Here is a 19,909-nt window from a genome sequence, read left to right as displayed (position 1 = left end):
GACAGCAGCAGGCGTATGTCCTCGGGCAGCTGCTCCAGGAATGCCTGCTCAAACATGAGGCAGGGTTTGTGTCTGCCGGCCAGAGACAACATCTCATTCATTAAAGCGGATGGAGGTCTGTCGCCCAAGCCATCCAGGTGCAGTAAACGGGCAGCCCGCTCGCGCCGAGAGAGTCCGAAAGTCCTTATGAGCAAGGCTTTGAAGTCCATGTATTTACCGTCCTCCGGGGGCGACTGTATGAACTCCTCAACCTGGGCGGCTGTCTCCTGGTCGAGGGAGCTCACCACGTAGTAGTAACGTGTGTCCTCTGAGGTTATCTGCTGAACGTGGAATTGGGCTTCTGCTTGCTGGAATCTAGGTGAAGTTGCAGCATCCAGAAGCTTGGCAGTTTCAACGAAACTGCATGAACAGATGCGGCGTCGTTCATCTCCGGGCCAAATATTGTTTGGACCATCGGGGTCACCAATTGTAGCAATGTGCTACACGCAGCGCTAAAATAACGACACGGAGTCGGTAAACTGCAGTTAAAGAAGATTTTATTCGAACTTCGCGGCCTCGCTTTAAAGCCTCCCTGATCCCGCCCTCTCCAGGTGTGGATGCCGTAGGAGGCACGTATTCACAGTCCCGCGCGAGCTTTTCCCTTTGTTGGTGAAGCAGACCTGGTGCCCTTTTGGGACTGGCCTTTATGCCGGCATGCTGGCTATTTGTGAGCCGGTTCGAGTGCGCTAGGAAGTGGGTCGCCACAGAATGTTGTTTTTTTGTTGCATGTAGTGCCAACACACCACAGCATTTTCCTAATACATGTAAAGTTGATCCTTAATCTCTGATCTTTATTCTGCCAGATCTGAAAGTTCCCAGCATTTTCTGTTCTATAACTCTTTATCAGAACGAAAATCTACTAATTCCCTCTTTGTCCGTGCAGAGATAGTCTGTGTCTGTGCTCAACTGTTATGTGAATCAGTGAAATAAAATGGGTAGCCAGCTCCATCATGGATACTAGCTTCCATAATGTCCAAGACATCTTCAAGGAGTGGTGCCCGAGGAAGGTGGTGTCCATCATTAAAGACTCTCTTCACATTGTTTCCATCAGGAAGGAGGTACAGAAGCCTGAAGGCACACGCTTAGTGATTCAGGAACAGCTTCCTCCCCTTTACCATCCGATTTCTAAATGAACATTGAGATTTCATCTCTTCCATCTCTTTAGCTCTTGCCTTGAAGCATGTTTTGGAAAATACCCTAAAGGCGTCTGCTGGAGCTAGGCCAGAAGCTGCAAAGTTCTTGATGCTGCTTACCGATGGAAAGTCACAGGATGATGTTGCCTCATCAGCTCAAAGCCTGAAAGTTGCTGGCGTTGAAATTTTTGCTATTGGTGAGTATAAAGTTTACTATCTTCCCCCTTTAACCCTCTGCAGTGTTTTTGGAAAGTAGGCTGCTTCACTTTTAGACTGGAAAGTCTGATAGATTTCAATAGGTACATTTAAAGTCAGAGAAATGTGTCCAATATACATCCTGAAATTTATTTTTTTTGCAAACATCCACGAAAACAGAGGAGCACCCCAAAGAATGAATGATACTTAAACATCAGCACCCCAAAGCACCACTCAGCTCCCCCCTCCCACACGTAAACAGCAATGATCCTCCTCCCTCACCAGCAATCTGAACAGATAGGAAAAACTAAATAAATACATGATTTATTGTTCATATGATCTTTATTTTCACTAATTAAAAATATTTTGCCATCCCAACTTTTTAAAAAAATGTGTTTTGATTTGTACAGTTTTACTCCAAAAGCTTTATTATATCTTCTTGTGAGAATTGGATATTTAGGGTCAGCGTAGATGGTGGTTTTCCTGAAACCATTATTTCCACCTGCTTGATGCACTCCTGGAATGAGGATAAATTAAGAAACGTCAGCCACTCTCCTTGTATCTCACCACATCCAAGTGGAGGAGGTCATATAAAGATAAGAGCAATTGTGGGAGAATTTCTGGATAAATCGGGATGGAGCTGTGTGAAGATCTGAGTTGAAAGAGGAACTTTTCATTGAGTTTTCCTTGTCTGAATAAGTTTTTAGATGTTTTGGTAATAGTTACTCAGAGGGACAGTGCAGAAAAGGTCCTTCGAGCCCAGCAACCCCTGGTAACCCTTGAGTTAACCCGAATCTAATCATGGGACAATTTACACTGACCAATTAACCTACAAAGCAGTACATCTTTGTCCTGTGGGAGGAAACCGGAGAGCCTGGAGAAAACCCACACATTCTACAAGGAAAACACACAAACTCCTTAAAGAGGACATGGGGATTGAACTCTGAACTCCAGTGCCCCGAGCTGTAATAGCGCCGTGCTAACCACTGCGTTACTGTGGTACACTATTATTCTAACTGTACCACAGTATTTTTTGCTAAATTGCAATTAAAGAGAAAATATATATGTAGAATTTTAGCCCTATGTAATATGACAGATGAATAATAAAAGAGCCCTTTACAGCATAGGACCATAAGATATAGGAGCAGAATTAGGCCATTTGGCCCAGTTGAGTTTGCTCTGCCATTTCGTCATGATTGATCCAAGTTTCCTCTCATCCCAATCTCCTGCCTTTTCCCCATGTCCCTTCATGCCCTGAGCAATCAAGAAAATATCAACCTCTGCCTTAAATATACCCAAAGACTTGGCTTCTACAGCTGTTTGTGGCAAAGAATTCCACAGATTTATCACTTTTGGCTAAATGAATTCTTCCTCATCTCCATTCTAAAAGAATGCCACTCTGTTCTGAGCCTGTGTCCTCTGGTCTTAGACTCTCCCACCATAGGTAACATCCTCACCACATTCACTCTATCATAGCCTTTCATCCCTCAATAGGTTTCAATGAGGTTACCTATATTCTTCTGAATTCCAGTTAATAATGGCCTAGAGCCATCAAATGCTCTTCATATGACATTGTTCAATCTTGGAATCATTTTTGTGAACCTCCTTTGAACCCTTTCCAGTTTCAGCACATCTTTTCTAAGATAAAGGGCCCAAACCTGCTTAGAATACTCCAAATGGGGCCTCACCAGTGCTTTATAAAGTTTAAACATTATATCCGTGATTTTATACTCTTGCCCTCATGAAATGAATACTAATATTGCATTTGCCTTCCTCACCACAGACCCAACCTGTAAATTAATCTTGAGAGAGTCCTGCACAAGGACTCCCAAGCCCTTTTGCACCTCATTTTTTGTATTCTCTCTCCATCTAGAAAATAGTCTAAGTCCTTCTGTATCCTCTCTACTTCCTCAAAATTACCTACCCCTTCACCTATCTTCATATCATCTGCAAACCTTTCAATATAGCCATCAATTCCATCATCCAAATCATTGACATATAAAGTAAAAATAATCGGTCCCAACACAGACCCCTGTAGAAAACCACTAGTCACTGGCAGCCAGCCAGAAAATGCGCCCTTTATTCGAACTCTTTGCCTCCTGCCAATCAGCCATGGCTTTATCCACACTAGAATCCTTCCTGGAATATCATGGGCTCATACCTTATTGAGCAACCTTTCAAAGGCCTTTGAAAATCCAGGTATGCAACATCAACAATTCTCCTTTGTCTATCCTGTTTGTTTTTTCTTCAGAAAATTCCAGCAAATGTGTCAGGGAAGGTTTTCCCTTGAGGAAACCATGTTGACTATGGCCTATTTTAGTACCCTGAGACATCATGCTTCCCTTCCTCCAATCCAAATGTAGAGATTTTATACTTTACAGAACATGATTGCCTTTGCTTGATGTGTTGTGCTATTTTGTTGTAGGTGTAAAGAATGCTGATGAAGCTGAGCTGAGACAAATAGCATCTGATCCACTTGAACTCCATGTGTATAATTTGCCTGACTTCAGTCTTCTAGACTCTCTCAGTGATAAACTTCCGAAGATTCTTTGTGGACAGATGAAGGCAAAAGCAACCAAAGTGAAAAGTACTCATCTAACTTCCTTGTGTTTCTTAACAAAAATGCAATTTACTGTTTTTTCCTGTTGTCAATGAACTGCCTTTTGGACTCAGTACAGAGGCCTGGATTTGACCTCACCATTATTGAAATCTCAATCTTAAAATCAAGTGCAGCTGTCTCATTTGCATTGGAGCTCACAATGAGATCTTTCAAAGATCATTCTGCTTTTTCTTCCAAGCAAGTGTAGAGAGACACTTCATTTGAAAATATAGTTGTCTAATGATGCACAGACAAGACTAGTCGGCTTGTAAGAGAACACATGGCAGTGATGCATGGTGGCTGCCAAACCTCTAAACTCAGCACTAAGTTCATTTTGATTGCAGCCAAGGGAAAATCTTTGGGGAGCTCTTGGAAATGCAGTAACAACATAGGTACATTGGAATTCAACAGTGGCCTACAAGTGTTCTTTCACCCATTTAGTGTAAAAAAAAATGCTTGACTCTATAAATCAGTTGTCCAGCAGTTGATCTAATTGTAGGAATATTAAAAGCATTGATCGAATACTTAACAGAATCCTTTTTAACTAATTTAGAATCCTTGACGTGACTGTATGGTGAAAGGCAAGTGAGGCTTTTATGAATGTGTTATTGTGCAGTAGGTGTGCAAGTTGCAGATTAAGCCAACAAAATTTTGTTTCCTTGTTAATTTTGTTTCTCATTTCTATTATTAGGTGAACGTCACAGGCCTGGCGGTGGTGCCATTTTGTATCCAACCCCAACAAATCTGGTGATATCTGATATAACAGCCAGGAGTTTCCGGGTCAGCTGGACCCACAGCCCCAAAAAAGCTAACAAATACCGTGTTATATATTACCCTACCAAAGGCGAAAAACCAGAAGAGGTATTAAGTTGAATGCAATTTTGTTGGTAATTTAGTTGAAAAATATTGAGTCTATTGCCGATTTCATTTGCTACAAGCCAGTGTAGTTCAAAAACAATGTCATAGACTTCAAGTGGAAGATACAGTATCATTTTAATTTAAATTTTCAACAAAGATCTTGTATTTACCAACTGTAATGACTAATATAAGAAAAAATGTGTTTCTCAGAGACAAAAGCTGACAAAATATAACTTTAAGTCAATATTGGAACAGTTCTATGATCCTGACTATCATTCTGTTTTGTATTTTGAGTCTTAAGGATGTAAAGTCAGCTGGAAAGCCACAAGACTTAGGGGAACTTAGGTCCATTAAATAATGCACCACCGTTATTTAATGGACAAAATTTGAGAGGATTCATAAGTATCTTGAGTTAGATTGATAGCACAGAATGGAAGAGAGGCTTTGCTGTAAAATTTTACAGAAAATCTGAAGGGAGATCACACAGAGCAGGAGCAGGATATGGTCCCTAACTCTCAAGCCTGCTCCACCACTCAGTATGATAAATGCTGATCTACTCTAGGTGTCATCTCTTATGTGCCAGATCCTCCTTGCTCATAATTCCCCAATCTTTCAAAAGTTGGTCTACTCCTATATTTGGATTAGAGAACATTAGTTATGGGGAGACTGGAGAAGCTTGTTTTGTTATCCCTAGAATGAATGAACCTGAGGGGTTAATCCAAGAAAGTAGGAGAGGAGTAGGCCACCAGGCCTCACACACCTGCTCACCATTCAGTATGATCATGGCTGATTTACGTTGGCCTCAACTGTTCTTCTGTTTCGGAATTTCAATTTAAATTAAATTCCACCTCCTTGAATTTTCAAACCTTTTACCTATCTTCATCTTAAATACATCTAACATCAGGCCTTCGTCATCTTCAGGAGCAAAGAATCCTGAGATTCATTACAATAAGAGTGGTTATGCAAAATTTAAAACAATGTAGATAGAATACTTTTGTCATGGTAGGGGTTTCATAAACAGTACACATTGATTTAGCATGAGAGGAAGGAGCTTAAGGAAGCTCCAAGGGGAAAGTACTTGTAGAGAGAATGGTTACTATCTGGAACACACTGCCAGAAGAGGTGGTGCAGTTGCTACATCTAAGAAATGGACCAGAGTCAAAGATGAGTTTATTGTCATATGTATATACAGATTCAATGAAAAACTTACATAGAACAGTACAGCACAGGAACAGACCCTCTGCCAAGACAATGTCCATATTCTCCCATTTTCCTGCCATTCATGTACAGTTTTAAATGTCCCTTAAAATTCTTCGATGTATCTTTCTCTACCACCACCCTGGGCAGTGCATTCCAGACACCAAACATTCTCTGTGTTTAAAAAAAAAACTTGTTCCTTCATCTCCTTTGAAATTTCTCCCTCTCACCTGAAATGCATGTCTTCTGGGAAAAAGGTACTGTCTGTCTACTCCATCTATGCCTCTCATAATCTTATAAGCCTCTCTCAGATTTCCCCACAGCCAGTGCTGCTCCAGAGAAAACAAGCCAAGTTTGAGTAATCTCTTATTATAGTACATGTCCTCTAATCCAGGCAGCATCTTGGTAAACCTGTTCTGCACGTTCTTCAAAGCCTTGACATCCTTCTGCACATAGTATCCTTCTTTCCAGTTGGGATAAATTTCTATTGAGCATTTTGAATTAGTTATTGAAATATTTGCTGCTTATCATTTATTGACCTTTCTCTTAGCTGCTTTATCCAGTCCACTCTAACAACTTCATAATTCATAGCATTCTAATTATTTAAGTTGAAGACCCTGCTTTTGTACCTGGGATGATCACCTTGAAACTGTAGCTGGATTTCAGCTGTGCTGTGGTCATTATTCCTTAGGGATCCTTAATCACAAGATCTCTTTTTAATCTTTCTCCAGTACATGTGGCCAAACCAAAAATACCCTGTCCCAGGTAGATTTTGTAATATACTTCTCTGAGAAATAATCTCAGACACAATACAAAATTGCTCTTCTCAAATTCTTTCTCGTTTGATTTGCCCAATCAACTGTTCTGATTAAAAGCTCCCATGCTAATGGCAATTCACTTCATACATGGCTTTAATATTTCCCATTTATGCCTTTGTCCTATCACATGGCCAAACATTGAGGGCCTTTAGATTACTTCAAGCCACATCTCTTTTCCCTACTATTCAATATTTCCATTCAAGGGTGAGGAATGGGGCAACTTAAATGAAGGATAGAAAATTTTAATATGAATTCTGGGGATTGGAATTGAAGTAAATTCATGATGACAAAAGGAATGCCCAACTTGGGTACAAGACAGAACAGAGAGAGTAAAGGAAGGAATAGAGGACTATTAGAAAAACAGGTCTAGCAGAGATAAAGGGATTTTAATGACAGATGGCTGGTCTTGGGAGAAAACAGGAGATAGGAAAGGAAATGGAATTTGCTGATTTTCCTGAATTATACTATGCAATTGTCAATTAGTTGGGAAGACCATACTCTGGCAGCTGTCCTTTATTTTATGGATTTGGTTACTCATTATACAATGAGATAAATATATGCCAATATCTTATGAGATGTTTACAAGCGGAAGAGATTGAGGTGCATTTAATGTTTAGTGGGTTGGAAGGATTAAAGCAAATTGTGAAGGAAATAGGAGTGATTGTGATTGGGGTGTATTATAGACCACCTAATTGGGAGCGAGAATTGGAGGAGCAAATTTGCAAAGAGATAGCAAATATTTGTAGTAAGCACAGGGTTGTGATTGTGGGAGATTTTAATTTTCCACACATAGACTGGGAAGCCCATACTGTAAAAGGGATGGATGGTTTGGAGTTTGCAAAATGAATGCAGGATAATTTTTTTGCAGCAATACATAGAGGAACCAACTAGAGAAGGGGCAGTGTTGGATCTTCTGTTAGGGAATGAAATAGGTCAGGTGACGAAGGTATGTGTTGGAGAGCACTTTGGGTCCAGTGATCACAAAGCCATTAGTTTCAATATAATTGTGGAGAAGGATAGGACTGGACCCAGGGTTGAGATTTTTGATTGGAGAAAGGCTAACTTTAAGGAAATGCGAAAAGATTTAGAAGGAGTGGATTGGGACAATTTGTTTTCTGGGAAGGATGTAATAGAGAAAAGGTGATCAGTTAAAGGTGAAATTTTGAGGGTACAGAATCTTCATGTTCCTGTTAGTTTGAAAGGAAAGGTTAAAAGTTTGAGAGAGCCATGGTTTTCAAGGGATATTGGAAACTTGGTTAGGAAAAAGAGAGATATCTACAATAAATATAGGCAGCATGGAGTAAACGAGGTGCTCGAGGAATATAAAGAATGTAAGAAGAATCTTAAAAAAGAAATTAGAAAAGCTAAAAGGAGATACGAGGTTGCTTTGGCAAGTAAGGAGAAAATAAATCTGATGGGTTTCTACAGTTATATTAATAGCAAAAGGATAATGAGGGATAAAATTGGTCCCTTAGAGAATTAGAGTGGACAGCTATTTGTGGAGCCGAAAGAGATGGGGGAGATTTTGAACAATTTCTTTTCTTCAGTATTCACTAAAAAGAAGTATATTGAATTGTGTAAGGTAAGGGAAATGAATAGGGAAGTTATGGATACTATGACGATTAAAGAGGAGGAAGTACTGGCGCTTTTAAGGAATATAAAAGTGGATAAATCTCCGGATCCTGACAGGATATTCCCTAGGACCTTGAAGGAGGTTAGTGTAGAAATAGCTGGGGCTCTGACAGAAATATTTCAAATGACATTAGAAATGGGGATGGTGCCGGAGGATTGGCATATTGCTCATGTGGTTCCATTGTTTAAAAAGGGTTCTAAGAGTAAACCTAGCAATTATAGGCCTGTCAGTTTGACGTCAGTGGTGGGTAAATTAATGGAAAGTATTCTTAGAGATGGTATATATAATTACCTGGATAGACAGGGTCTGATTAGGAACAGTCAACAGGGATTTGTGCGTGGAAGGACATGTTTGAAAAATCTTATTGAATTTTTTGAAGAGGTTACGAGGAAAGTTGATGAGGGTAAAGCGGTGGATGTTGTCTATATGGACTTCAGTACGGCCTTTGACAGGGTTCTGCACGGAAGGTTAGTTAGGAAGGTTCAATCATTAGGTATTAATATTGAAGCAGTAAAATGGATTCGACAGTGGCTGGATGGGAGATGCCAGAGAGTAGTGGTGGATAACTGTTTGTCAGGTTGGAGGCTGGTTACTAGTGGTGTGCTTCAGGGATGTGTGCTTTGTCCAATGTTCTTTGTCATATACATTAATGATCTGGATGATGGGGTGCTAAATTGGATTAGTAAGTATGCAGATGATCCTAAGGTAGGTGGCGTTGTGGATAATGAAGTAGGTTTTCAAAGTTTGCAGAGAGCTTTAGGCCAGTTAGAAGAGTGGGCTGAATGATATCAGGTGGAGTTTAATGCTGATAAGTGTGAGGTGCTACATTTTGGTAGGAATAATCCAAATAGGACATACATGGTAAATGGTAGGGCATTGAAGAATGCAGTAGAACAGAGTGATCTAGGAATAATGGTGCATAGTTCCCTGAAGGTGGAATCTCATGTGGTAGGGTGGTGAAGAAAGCTTTTGATATGTTGGCCTTTATAAATCAGAGCATTGAGTATAGGAGTTGGGATGTAATGTTAAAATTGTACAAGGCATTGGTAAGGTCGAATTTGGAGTATTGTGTACAGTTCTGGTCACCGAATTATAGAAAAGATGACAACAAAGTAGAAAGAGTACAGAGAAGATTTACTAGAATGTTACCTGGGTTTCAGCACCTAAGTTACAGGAAAAGATTGAACAAATTAGGTCTTTATTCTTTGGAGTGTAGAAGGTTGAGGGGGGACTTGATAGAGGTATTTAAAATTATGAGGGGTATAGATAGAGTTGATGTGGATAGGCTTTTTCCATTGAGAGTAGGGGAGATTCAAACAAGAGGACATGAGTTGAGAATTAGGGGGCAAACGTTTAAGGGTAACACGAGGGGGAATTTCTTTACTCAGAGAGTGGGGTGTGGAACAAGCTTCCAGTAGAAGTGGTAGAGGCAGGTTCGGTATTGTCTTTTAAAGTAAAATTGGATAGGTATATGGACAGGAAAGGAATGGAGGGTTATGGGCTGAGTGCGTGTCCATGGGACTAGGTGAGAGTAAGCGTTCGGCATGGACCAGAAGGGCTGAGATGGCCTGTTTCCGTGCTGCAGTTGTTATATGGTTATAGTAGAGCAATTGGTAAGAGAGCTGTGTGCAGAAATTTGATGGAATGGAGAAGAGCAAGCGATTGTAACAACCAAGCATTTCATAATATCTTTTTTTGTGATATGATGGATTGATTATATAGCCTTATGACCACATTGCCATAGATTACAAATGTAAGGTTTGTATTGTTAGAATTTTTTTAAATTTCATGTTGTTTTTATTTTGCAGGTGATTGTGGATGGAATGGTTTCATCAGTTGTCCTAGAGAATTTACACTCCCTTACTGAATATCAAATTGCAGTGTTTCCTATCTATGAAAATTTAGTTGGTGAAGGTCTTAGAGGCATTGAAACAACATGTATGTTATCAAAGTACCATGTAATAAATAGTCGAAATCTGAGCTATTTAGATTTGTGGTATTATATAACACACAGATTGGTGGAGTAACTTCTGAACAAATTTTAAGAGATTATCTAAAAACTTGTGTTTTTCAATATTAAGTCTTCTACTGTTTGGATATGTCCTTTATATCTTCAACAAGAAAACAAGTTCAGTTTCTCTCCGTTTAAGTGATGAACACCTTGTTATTTAGCCTCTTTCTTATAATGCATCCATTCTTATCATCAAAAAATGTTTTTTTCGTTAGATCAAAGAATTCTAATATTTTTCATATTGATCAACTTCTGCACAAGACACTGATAATATTTTCAAGTATGCAAAGAAATTTGTGTGCCTCTTCTCTCTCTTTATAATATTACTTTGCAAGAACAGATTTGACTACGCAATCTGCAGATTAAAATTAGATTTTCCTTACACCCTTTCAGTAAATCATTTAATCTGAAACTGTGATATTTATTTTAGTTCCTGGGAGGTGAAATAACTGGTGGTTCTAATGGTCCAATCTTCATGCTTTCTTTCCTTATGATTGAATCTCCTCAACATAGTTGATCTTCTTTGCTGCAAACAGCTATCACTAAAAAGTCCTTGGTGTGAAATATTGTGATGGTGTCCCATTGCAATTTTTTTTACATGAAGGACTATTTTCAGGTTAGAACAGGAGACTGCAAATCAAAATTGCAGCAGGCACATCCAATATATCACTGGCTGACACACAGAGCCTTGGCATGGGCAACCGCTACAAATAAGGTATAAAATTTGCAAGGCCTAAATAAAACTGAAGGACAAGGCCTAATTCTGAGTTACTTGTGGGGAGCCATCCTACCTAGGCTGATGTCAGAGTACATTTGTCTTCCTCAAATAGCTGCAGTCTTTAACTTGCCATCATTTTGATTATCCATGTCCTCGCCTTCACCTGGCTTACATCCATGTTCACTTTCCTTGTCCAGTGATCTTGTCTTTAATATTAGTTTATGATGTTGAAATCTTCTCCCTTACTCACATCCTTTGTGATAGCCAGGGTATGTACTGGGAGATTCTTGAGGAGGTGAGATCTATCTTATCAGACTGGTTACTTTCGCCCTGATGCAGAAGAAAATATCTTTTAAGGCTGTTTTTCCTCAGTGGAGCAAGCCAAGAGGTTCCAGACCACATTTGAGGTGTAGGTGTGTCAAAGCTGTCTGTTCAATTTCCTGAAGAACAAATAGTATATCAGTAGTTATTCTATTCTGTTGGAAGGTTGAGATGTTTATTTACAAGATGGGATAGCTAGTAATTTTTTCAGATATTTATAATTGAATATGATAGTCTGATGTTTCTCAATATTTTAGCTGACCTAGCACATTTAAAATAAACGAATTAACTCGTGCAGTTAAATACAGGTAAAGGAATGTAATTTGTTCATTATTCCCTGTGATAGTTAGTTCTCCTATTTAAAGTTGATCTGACTGGTTTTATTTAACATTCTTCATTTTTAGTGTCTTTCCCGTCCCTGAATAATCTTACAATCTATGATGTCACACATAACAGTATGAGAATTAAATGGCAGCCTCAAGATGAAGCCACTCATTATATGGTTCTTTATGAACAAGTTTCTACTGATGAAGTAGAAGATGGAAAAGAGGTAATTTTTATCCGTGTCAGAGTTTTCATGTTCTGCTTTTATATTAAGTTATATTTTGTATTTTGCTTTAAAATATGTTCTTGTAAGATGAGTACATTTCTTAACGGAAGTATCCATTAAAATAAAGATTTGATCTAATTATATTGAAGTTATGTGGCAATTATTATAACCTTATAGAAGCTCATTGTTGAAAAGGATATACAGTTAAGGAGATCCTGTAGAATAATTGACGATGATTTGGTTGTCAAGATTGGTTTAGACCTGGAGGTGAGCGCTTCTCATAGAATCTGAAACCAAATTGATCTCTATGGTTTCTAACCATTAGTATATTATTAGTAGAAAAGACTGTTTGGTTCCTATAAATGTAACAAAGGGCATATAGGTAAAAACATTTGTCTTCAACCAAATCATTCAGACTTGGCAATAGCAACTTGGAAGTACCCACATTCTCTTAAGACCAAAAGACATAGTAGCTGAATTAGGACATTTAGCCCATCAAGTCTGCTTGGCAATACCGGCAGTCCCCGAGTTATGAATGTCCAATTACGAACAACTCGTACTTACGAATGGAGGGAGGAGAACGCCTTCCGCCATTTTAAGTTGGATCACAATGCTGTCCATTTTAAGTTGTTCCTGATAACACTGTGTTGAGTGTGTAACTTTGTATTTGGCTTATAAATTTCTTAGCAAGATTCATCCTGAGCCCCCCTTTTCCAGTCAGCACTGCCTCCACTTGTCCCATTTAACCTGTTTTACTGCGGGTGGACTTTAGATACCGGAGCAGCACAAGACCGCTGCCTACGGCTGCTGCTGTATTTTTTTTATTAAGGGCAATCGTGAACATTAGCCAGATAAGAAATGCTGATCAAGTCAACTAGTTCCTAAAGAGAACTTTGATAGGCTAATCAGATGGTTCACTGCTGCTCAGTGATAGAACATAAAATTCGCAGTTTTCTGTTCCGTTGATGGAAAATGATTGCGATTGAAAATAAAGTGGAAATAATAAAGCAATTGGAAAGAGGTAGAATGCCATCAGTCATTGGAAAAACTTTAGGTTACAGTCAGTCAATGATTGGAACAACTTGAAAGGATACAGGTAAAGGATAAAGTGAGCATGTGAAAGGCTCTGCCCCGATGAAAGCTACAATTATTACTAAGCAATGCAATACATTTATAAGCAATTATACATACATTTCTTAAGTGTTTTATATACATAGAAAGGTAAAATATATACTATATACTAAGACAAACATTTGACTAACTGATGCTAAATAATGTTGGATGTACCTGTTCCGACTTACGTACAAATCTGACTGAAAGTCTGTCTCAGGAATGGAACTCGTTTGTAACCCGGGGACTGCCTGTAGTAGAAATCTATCTGAAGCTATTGCATTGAATCAATGCAATCAGCCCATGTTTATGTTTTTGGTGAAGCTTGTTGAAGAAGGATTATTTTTATGAAATAGAAAACTTACTGCCCAGCTTTCAATAGTCATCAATTACTATTACACTGAAGTGGATCAGAAACTCTAGAAGGAGGATTGGATCTTGAATATCCCAGTCTAGCCCCCTAGCCTCATCAAAAGGCTACGGTTCATCTGAAACTTACTCTACTGGCTTAAATTTAGCATGTGTTCATTAATAAAGAGTGTCAATCACAGTCTTAAAAATTTCATGCGTGCAGAAGAAATAAGGATTGAAGACTTTTTAAATTTTATTTTTAAATAGCATAGATCTCAATTTACCATTCCCGTGAAACCTTTGAATGGAAGTCCTGCCTTTCTTCTAAGCATTCTGTCCAATACTTGTCTCTCAGTTAGCATGGTTGTAAACTGGAATATTACTTAGTCACTGGCCATGAGAGCTTGTTTTGTGCAAACTGGCTCCTGCATTTCATGTGCCATGATGACTGCAATTGGCACGAAGCAAACTTGAACAATTCAGTTTTCTTTATTTGTGAAGAACTTTGAGATATCAACATATTATACAAGGCACAACATAAATTCTCATAAATCTTTTCATATAAGACCATGTTCTTTTGTTCTGAATTCTTTCACCGGAGGGATTTCTCTGGACCTGCCCTATTGAATTTATTAACTTGATCGTTAATCAAACTGACTGCTTAAAACTTACCCTCATAGTTGAACTCTTCAAGCTCTGTTACAATGATGTCAAACCCATGCTATAAGCAATTGAAGGCCAATATTTGCTTTTTAGGGTTCAAAAGCAATGACCTTGCCCGGGTGAACGTGCACAACTGAGGTAATATGTTGCTTTTACATTTCAATTACCTTATGGTGAAGGCAGTTGGAATGTAAATGGTTGGCCTAATTAAATACTCTTTGTACTACATTTTAGTGATTGTCGATATCAATCATTATGTTCATTTATAGTTCAGTCTCACTGATAGAGATTCAATTACATAACTGTTATTTCAGGAACTAAAGTCAGTTTTTAAAAATAATAATTGTTACAACATCCTTTTCTCTCTCTGTTGATCTTGACTGGGCACTTCCTGGAGTTCATTATCCTTGTACCTTTAGTGTCATACATCAGTAAAACATGCTGTAATATCACTTCATTGAAGTTATTTGGGGAACTTGGACTATCTAGTCCTGGGCACCCATCATTGAGAAAGCTGGTCCCATCTTTCTCCATCGCTACTATCAGGTCTGTACATCCAGATTTCCATCTTCCCCAGTCAGCTGATGCTTCAGCTTTGGCCGATGGGAAGTTTTATATAGTTCTTGAATAACCTTCCTGCGGGTTGTCCATTAATGTAAAGAATTCCCTGTGCTCTCTGTTTAAAGAAACAAAATTTGTACAGTTACCTTCAAAATATTTACATAGCTTTCTTGTAATAACAGATCAGGGTTGATGCTCAATACACAGATATTGAAATAGAAGATCTTTCTCCAAATGCAGAGTATATTGTAACAGCTTATGCTTTATATGGAGAGGAAACAAGCGAACCAGTAACAGCACAGCAAGCAACACGTGAGTCTATTTAAATATGTATAATCAATTACCGTAACATTGTATATAATCTCCATGACCTTGTGTTAACTCATTTATTCTAGATGTTGGTAATAATTGTTTTTAAGTTGTCTTTTTTATTCATACTCGGGATGTAGACATGGAGTGAAGTAAACACTTAAAGTCCATCTTTGAACTGAGTTTTATGGCAAGGGCAATTATAAGTCGACCACAGTGCTTCGAGTCAGAATTATTTAAGGCCAGACAAGAGTGCTATATTTCCATCCACCCAGTGACATTATGAGCTAGATGGTTCGTCATGAGTGTTATAGTTAATACTACCTTTTTTAAAAAAAAATCATAAAATGTTTTATAAGCAGATCTGGGCTGTGCTGGGGTTTGGATCTGAAGACTCATTTTTCGTTTAGAATGCTGTTGCATGCTTCAATTGTTTGCATGATTTGTGTTTTATTTTCTTTCTCTTGCACATCGAGTGTTGGTCTTTTATTTTTCTTCTTTTGTTTCCTTTAAACTGGGTTCTTTACTCTGTGGCTATCTGTGACCACGCAAATCCCAAAGTTGGGTAATTTATTCTTTATTTGATAATAAATTCACTTGAATCTTGAATGTATTTACATTAGAGGAGCTTTAAGTTCCACAACAGCACTTGCGGAATTTGAATTTGAGTCAATGGATTGGCTGGTGTATGGGTCCAGTAAATTAACCATTATGCTATGTGTTATTTTCATTAATGAATTTTAAAGTGAGTGTTTCCTTAATATTTCCTACTGTCTCCATTTAGTATCTCCTGCTTTTCAAGTTAGCTACTTCAAAAATGGCCTTCCCTTTATCATGTCAGTGATGTGGATGTTTACTGATGATTTCACATTATTCTGTTGCGAGATGTTTAAAAAGCAACATGGAGCAACTGAGAAAAATGCTGTAGATTTAAGATAGCAATGAATATGCAGTGAATTCAGCATTTTTCTATGCATTTGATAAAATTAATCACCTCTACATAGTGTGGCCAGAGTTTGATGGGACTTTTTTTTGTAGTTTTTTTAATTGAAGTTCATCATCAAACAAACATTTCACACGAGTGAATCTGCAGATGCAGATGCTGGAAATAAATAAAAACTGAGGCCGGGCTCAGTCTCCAATCGCCTTTATACTGGGGTCCGTGGGAGGAGCCACAGGAGCAGGTATATGTGGTAGTTCACCACATTCACCCCCCCCCCTTTGTTTTAAAAGAGAGTCCCCATGGGGCGAAGTTTCTTACAAGTATATTTACAGGTTAAGTCTATCAGGTGGTCGAATCTGTCGCTGTGATCTACATAGCACCGGCTGTGATTACACAGGTGCCGGTGGTGATTGCACTGGAGACAGAGGTTGTGCTGGTTCCAGCCTAACTGGAGGTGTCAGCCGACTAGGCGTCAGTGATCCCTCATGCGTGTGCGAGGCACCTGGTATATGCGCGTGCGAGACGCCCAGTATAGGAGTGTCGTGAGGAGTCTGTGTAGGGCTCGGTGTGTGCGGTGTCACCTCGGGTACAGGGTTCATAGTTACCGTGGAGTGTTCAGGGTAGTGGTCCGCTGCTCCTGTGGGCGCCAGATCGCGGACGGAGACCATGTTCTCCCGCTCATCAGGTAAGACCACGTAGGCATACTGGGGGTTCGCATGTAGAAGGTGAACCCTCTCGACCAGTGGGGAGTATTTATTACTCCTCACATGTTTCTGGAGCAGCACTGGCCCTGGGGATGTCAGCCAAGCCGGTAGGGTGGTCCCAGTGGCAGACTTCCTGGGAAAAGAAAATAGGCGCTCGTGAGGGGTGGCATTGGTGGACGTACATAACAGAGAGCGGATAGAGTGGAGTGCCTCGGGGAGGACCTCCTGCCATCGAGAGACCGGCAACCATTTTGACTTAAGAGCTAAAAGTGTGGCCTTAAACACTGTGGCATTCTCCCTCTCTACCTGTCCATTTCCCCTGGTCCTACTCGTGGTCCTACTAGTAGCAATGCCCCTAGCCAGCAGGTACTGGCGCAGCTTGTCACTCATAAAGGAGGACCCTCTATCACTGTGGATATAGCAGGGATATCCAAACAGAGTGAAGAGCTGGCGCAGGGCTTTTATGACGGACGTGGTAGTGGTGTCGGGGCAGGGAATGGCAAAGGGGAACCGCGAGTACTCGTCGATAATGTTGAGACAGTAGACATTGCGGTTGCTGGAGGGAAGGGGGCCCTTAAAGTCAACACTCAGTCACTCAAAGGGGCGGGTGACCTTGATAAGTTGCACCTTTTCAGGATGGTAGAAGTGCAGTTTGCACTCAGCGCAGACTTGGCAGTCCCTGGTCATCGTCCTGATGTCCTCAAGGGAGTACGGCAGGTTCCAGGCTTTCATGAAATGGTAAAATTGGGTGACCCCCGGGTGGCAAAGATGTGCTTGGAGGGCGTATAGCTGGTCGAGCTGTGCGCTGGCACACGCTCCCCGAGACAGGGCATCAGGGGGCTCATTGAGCCTTCCAGGCCGGTACAGGATATCATTGTTGTAGGTGGAGAGTTCTGTTCTCCACCGCAAAATTTTATCATTTTTGATTTTGCCCCACTGTTGGTTGCTGAACATGAATGCAACTGAGTGCTGGTCGGTCAGCAAGGTGAACCTTTTGCCGGTGAGATAGTGCCTCCAGTGCCTAATAGCTTCCACTATGGCCTGGGCTTCTTTCTCCACCGCGGAGTGCCGAATTTCAGGGCCTTGAAGGGTACGAGAGAAGAATGCTACTGGCCTTCCTGCCTGATTGAGGGTAGCAGCCAGCGTGAAGTCAGAGGCGTCACTCTCTACTTGGAAGGGAATGGTCTCATCCACCGCATGCATCATTGCTTTGGCAATCTCCCCTTTAATGCGGCAGAAGGCCGCACGGGCCTTGGCAGAGAGGGGAAATGTGGTAGACTTGACCGGGGGTGGGCCTTGTCTGCGTAATGGGGGACCCATTGGGTGTAATAGGAAAAGAAGCCCAGGCACCGTCTGAGGGCTGTGAGGGTGGTGGGAAGAGGGAGTTCTAACAGGGGGGTGCATACGGTCGGGATCAGGGCCAATGACCCCGTTCTCCGCGACATACCCAAGGATAGCGAGTCGGGTGGTTCCGAACACACATTTGTCCCTGTTATAAGTAAGGTTCAGAGCTTCGGCCACTTGGAAAAATCGTTGGAGGTTGGCATTGTGATCCGACCAGTCGTGACCACAGATGGTGATATTATCCAGATAGGGAAATGTGGCTTTCAGTTGGCACTGGTCCACCATCCGGTCCATTTCCCTCTGGAAGACAGAGACACTATTTGTGACACCGAAGGGGACACGCAGGAAGTGATAGAGCCTGCTGCCCGCCTCAAAGGCGGTGTAGGGGCGGTCCTCCGGGCGGATGGGGAGCTGATGGTAAGCAGATTTCAGATCTATTGTCGAGTACACCTTGTACTGAGCGATCAGGATGACCATATCCGCGATGCTGCGTGAACCTATTGACGGTTTGACTATAGTCCACGACCATCCTATTTTTCTGCCCGGTCCAAGTAACAACCACCTGGGCCCTCCAAGGACTTGTGCTTGGCTCAATGATCCCCTCCCTGAGCAGCTGCTGCACCTCCGACTGAATGAAGGCCCTGTCCCCCGCGCTGTACCTCCTGCTTTTAGTTGCCACAGGTTTACAGTCGGGGGTCAGGTTGGCGAAAAGCGGTGGGGGAGGGATCTTGAGGGCGGAGAGGCTGCAAGTGGTGTCAGTAGCGCAGCTGTTGGCATGGTGCTGGGTGGGATGTGTGGGTCGTTGTGTGTGTGTGGTCAGTAGTGGGGTATATGACGAAGTCCCACAAAACTGAGGATTCCTGGCAGTGAGTGGTGGGAGGGTCCCATCATATGCCATAGTCACACTTTCGAGGTGGCTCTGGAAGTTCAGCCCCAATAGCACAGGCGCGCACAGTTGAGGCATGACCAGTAGTGCAAAGTTCCGATATTCTGTGCCCTGCACCACCATTGTCGCTACACAACCCACCCAGATGTCTGTGGAATGTGACCCAGAAACCATGGTGACCCTCTGGCTTACTGGCCGTGTCACGAGTCCGCAGCATTGCACCGTGTCTGGGTCAATAAAACTCTCAGTGCTGCCCGTGTCAAACAGGCAGCTAGTCCTGTGCCCCTCCACCAGGATGTCCATCATTGACCTTGCAAGCTGGTGTGGGGCGCTTTGGTCGAGGGTCACGGAGGCCAGAGTTGAACCGCTGTCTTGGTGCCCGGTAAGCACCGGTGGGTCGGGGGCGGGGTGAGGTGGCGCCGACAAAGATGGCCGCCCCTATGCCTCACATGAGGCGGGCAGGCAAGATGGCGGCCCCCATGCCTCACACGCATCGCTGCCCGACTGCACTTGTGGTTTAGACTTACAGACCTTGGTGAAATGGCCTTTCTTCCCGCCGCTGGAGCAGGTTGTTTCTCAGGCCGGGCAGCATTTTTGGGGGTGCTTTTCGAGTCTGCAGAAGTAACATTGCACGGACTTGCAACTGGCAGCAGCTGTGGTCGGTTTCGGGGAGTTCGTAGCCTCACGACTGGCATTGGCGGGTGGCGGGGTCTGCAGTGTCCACTGAACCGGCGGGAGATCGCGCGGCTGGACAGCATCAGCGTTGTGCAGAGCAGCCTCCAGTGTGTCGGCCATCTCGATCGCCGAGCGTAAGGTAAGATCGGCATTTTCCAGCAGCCGCTGGCCCACGTACACTGACCTGATCCCTGTAACAAAGGCGTCTCGTACCAGGAACTCCGAATGCTGCTCTGCCGTCAGTCCTTTGCAGATGCAAGTTTGCACGAGTGTCTGTAGGGCTCGGAGAAA

General features: G+C 41.7%; 1 protein-coding gene across 2 annotated transcripts in view; it reads left to right on the top strand.

Annotated features, from left to right (window-relative positions):
• The window catches only part of LOC132399817 (collagen alpha-1(XIV) chain-like), a 180,386-nt gene that overhangs the window by 34,154 nt on the left and 126,323 nt on the right, over positions 1-19,909 (top strand). For both annotated transcript variants that reach the window (XM_059980600.1, XM_059980599.1), the window contains exons 9-14: positions 1,205-1,369; positions 3,793-3,954; positions 4,658-4,827; positions 10,281-10,410; positions 11,927-12,072; positions 14,940-15,069. In XM_059980600.1, the coding sequence (XP_059836583.1) occupies positions 1,205-1,369; positions 3,793-3,954; positions 4,658-4,827; positions 10,281-10,410; positions 11,927-12,072; positions 14,940-15,069 (903 nt within the window). The remainder of the gene's footprint in view (positions 1-1,204; positions 1,370-3,792; positions 3,955-4,657; positions 4,828-10,280; positions 10,411-11,926; positions 12,073-14,939; positions 15,070-19,909) is intronic.

Source organism: Hypanus sabinus, chromosome 9, assembly GCF_030144855.1.
Source record: "Hypanus sabinus isolate sHypSab1 chromosome 9, sHypSab1.hap1, whole genome shotgun sequence".
NCBI lineage: Eukaryota > Metazoa > Chordata > Chondrichthyes > Myliobatiformes > Dasyatidae > Hypanus > Hypanus sabinus.
Note: the sequence above shows the minus strand (reverse complement) of the source record. Positions and strands in the feature narration are given on the sequence as shown.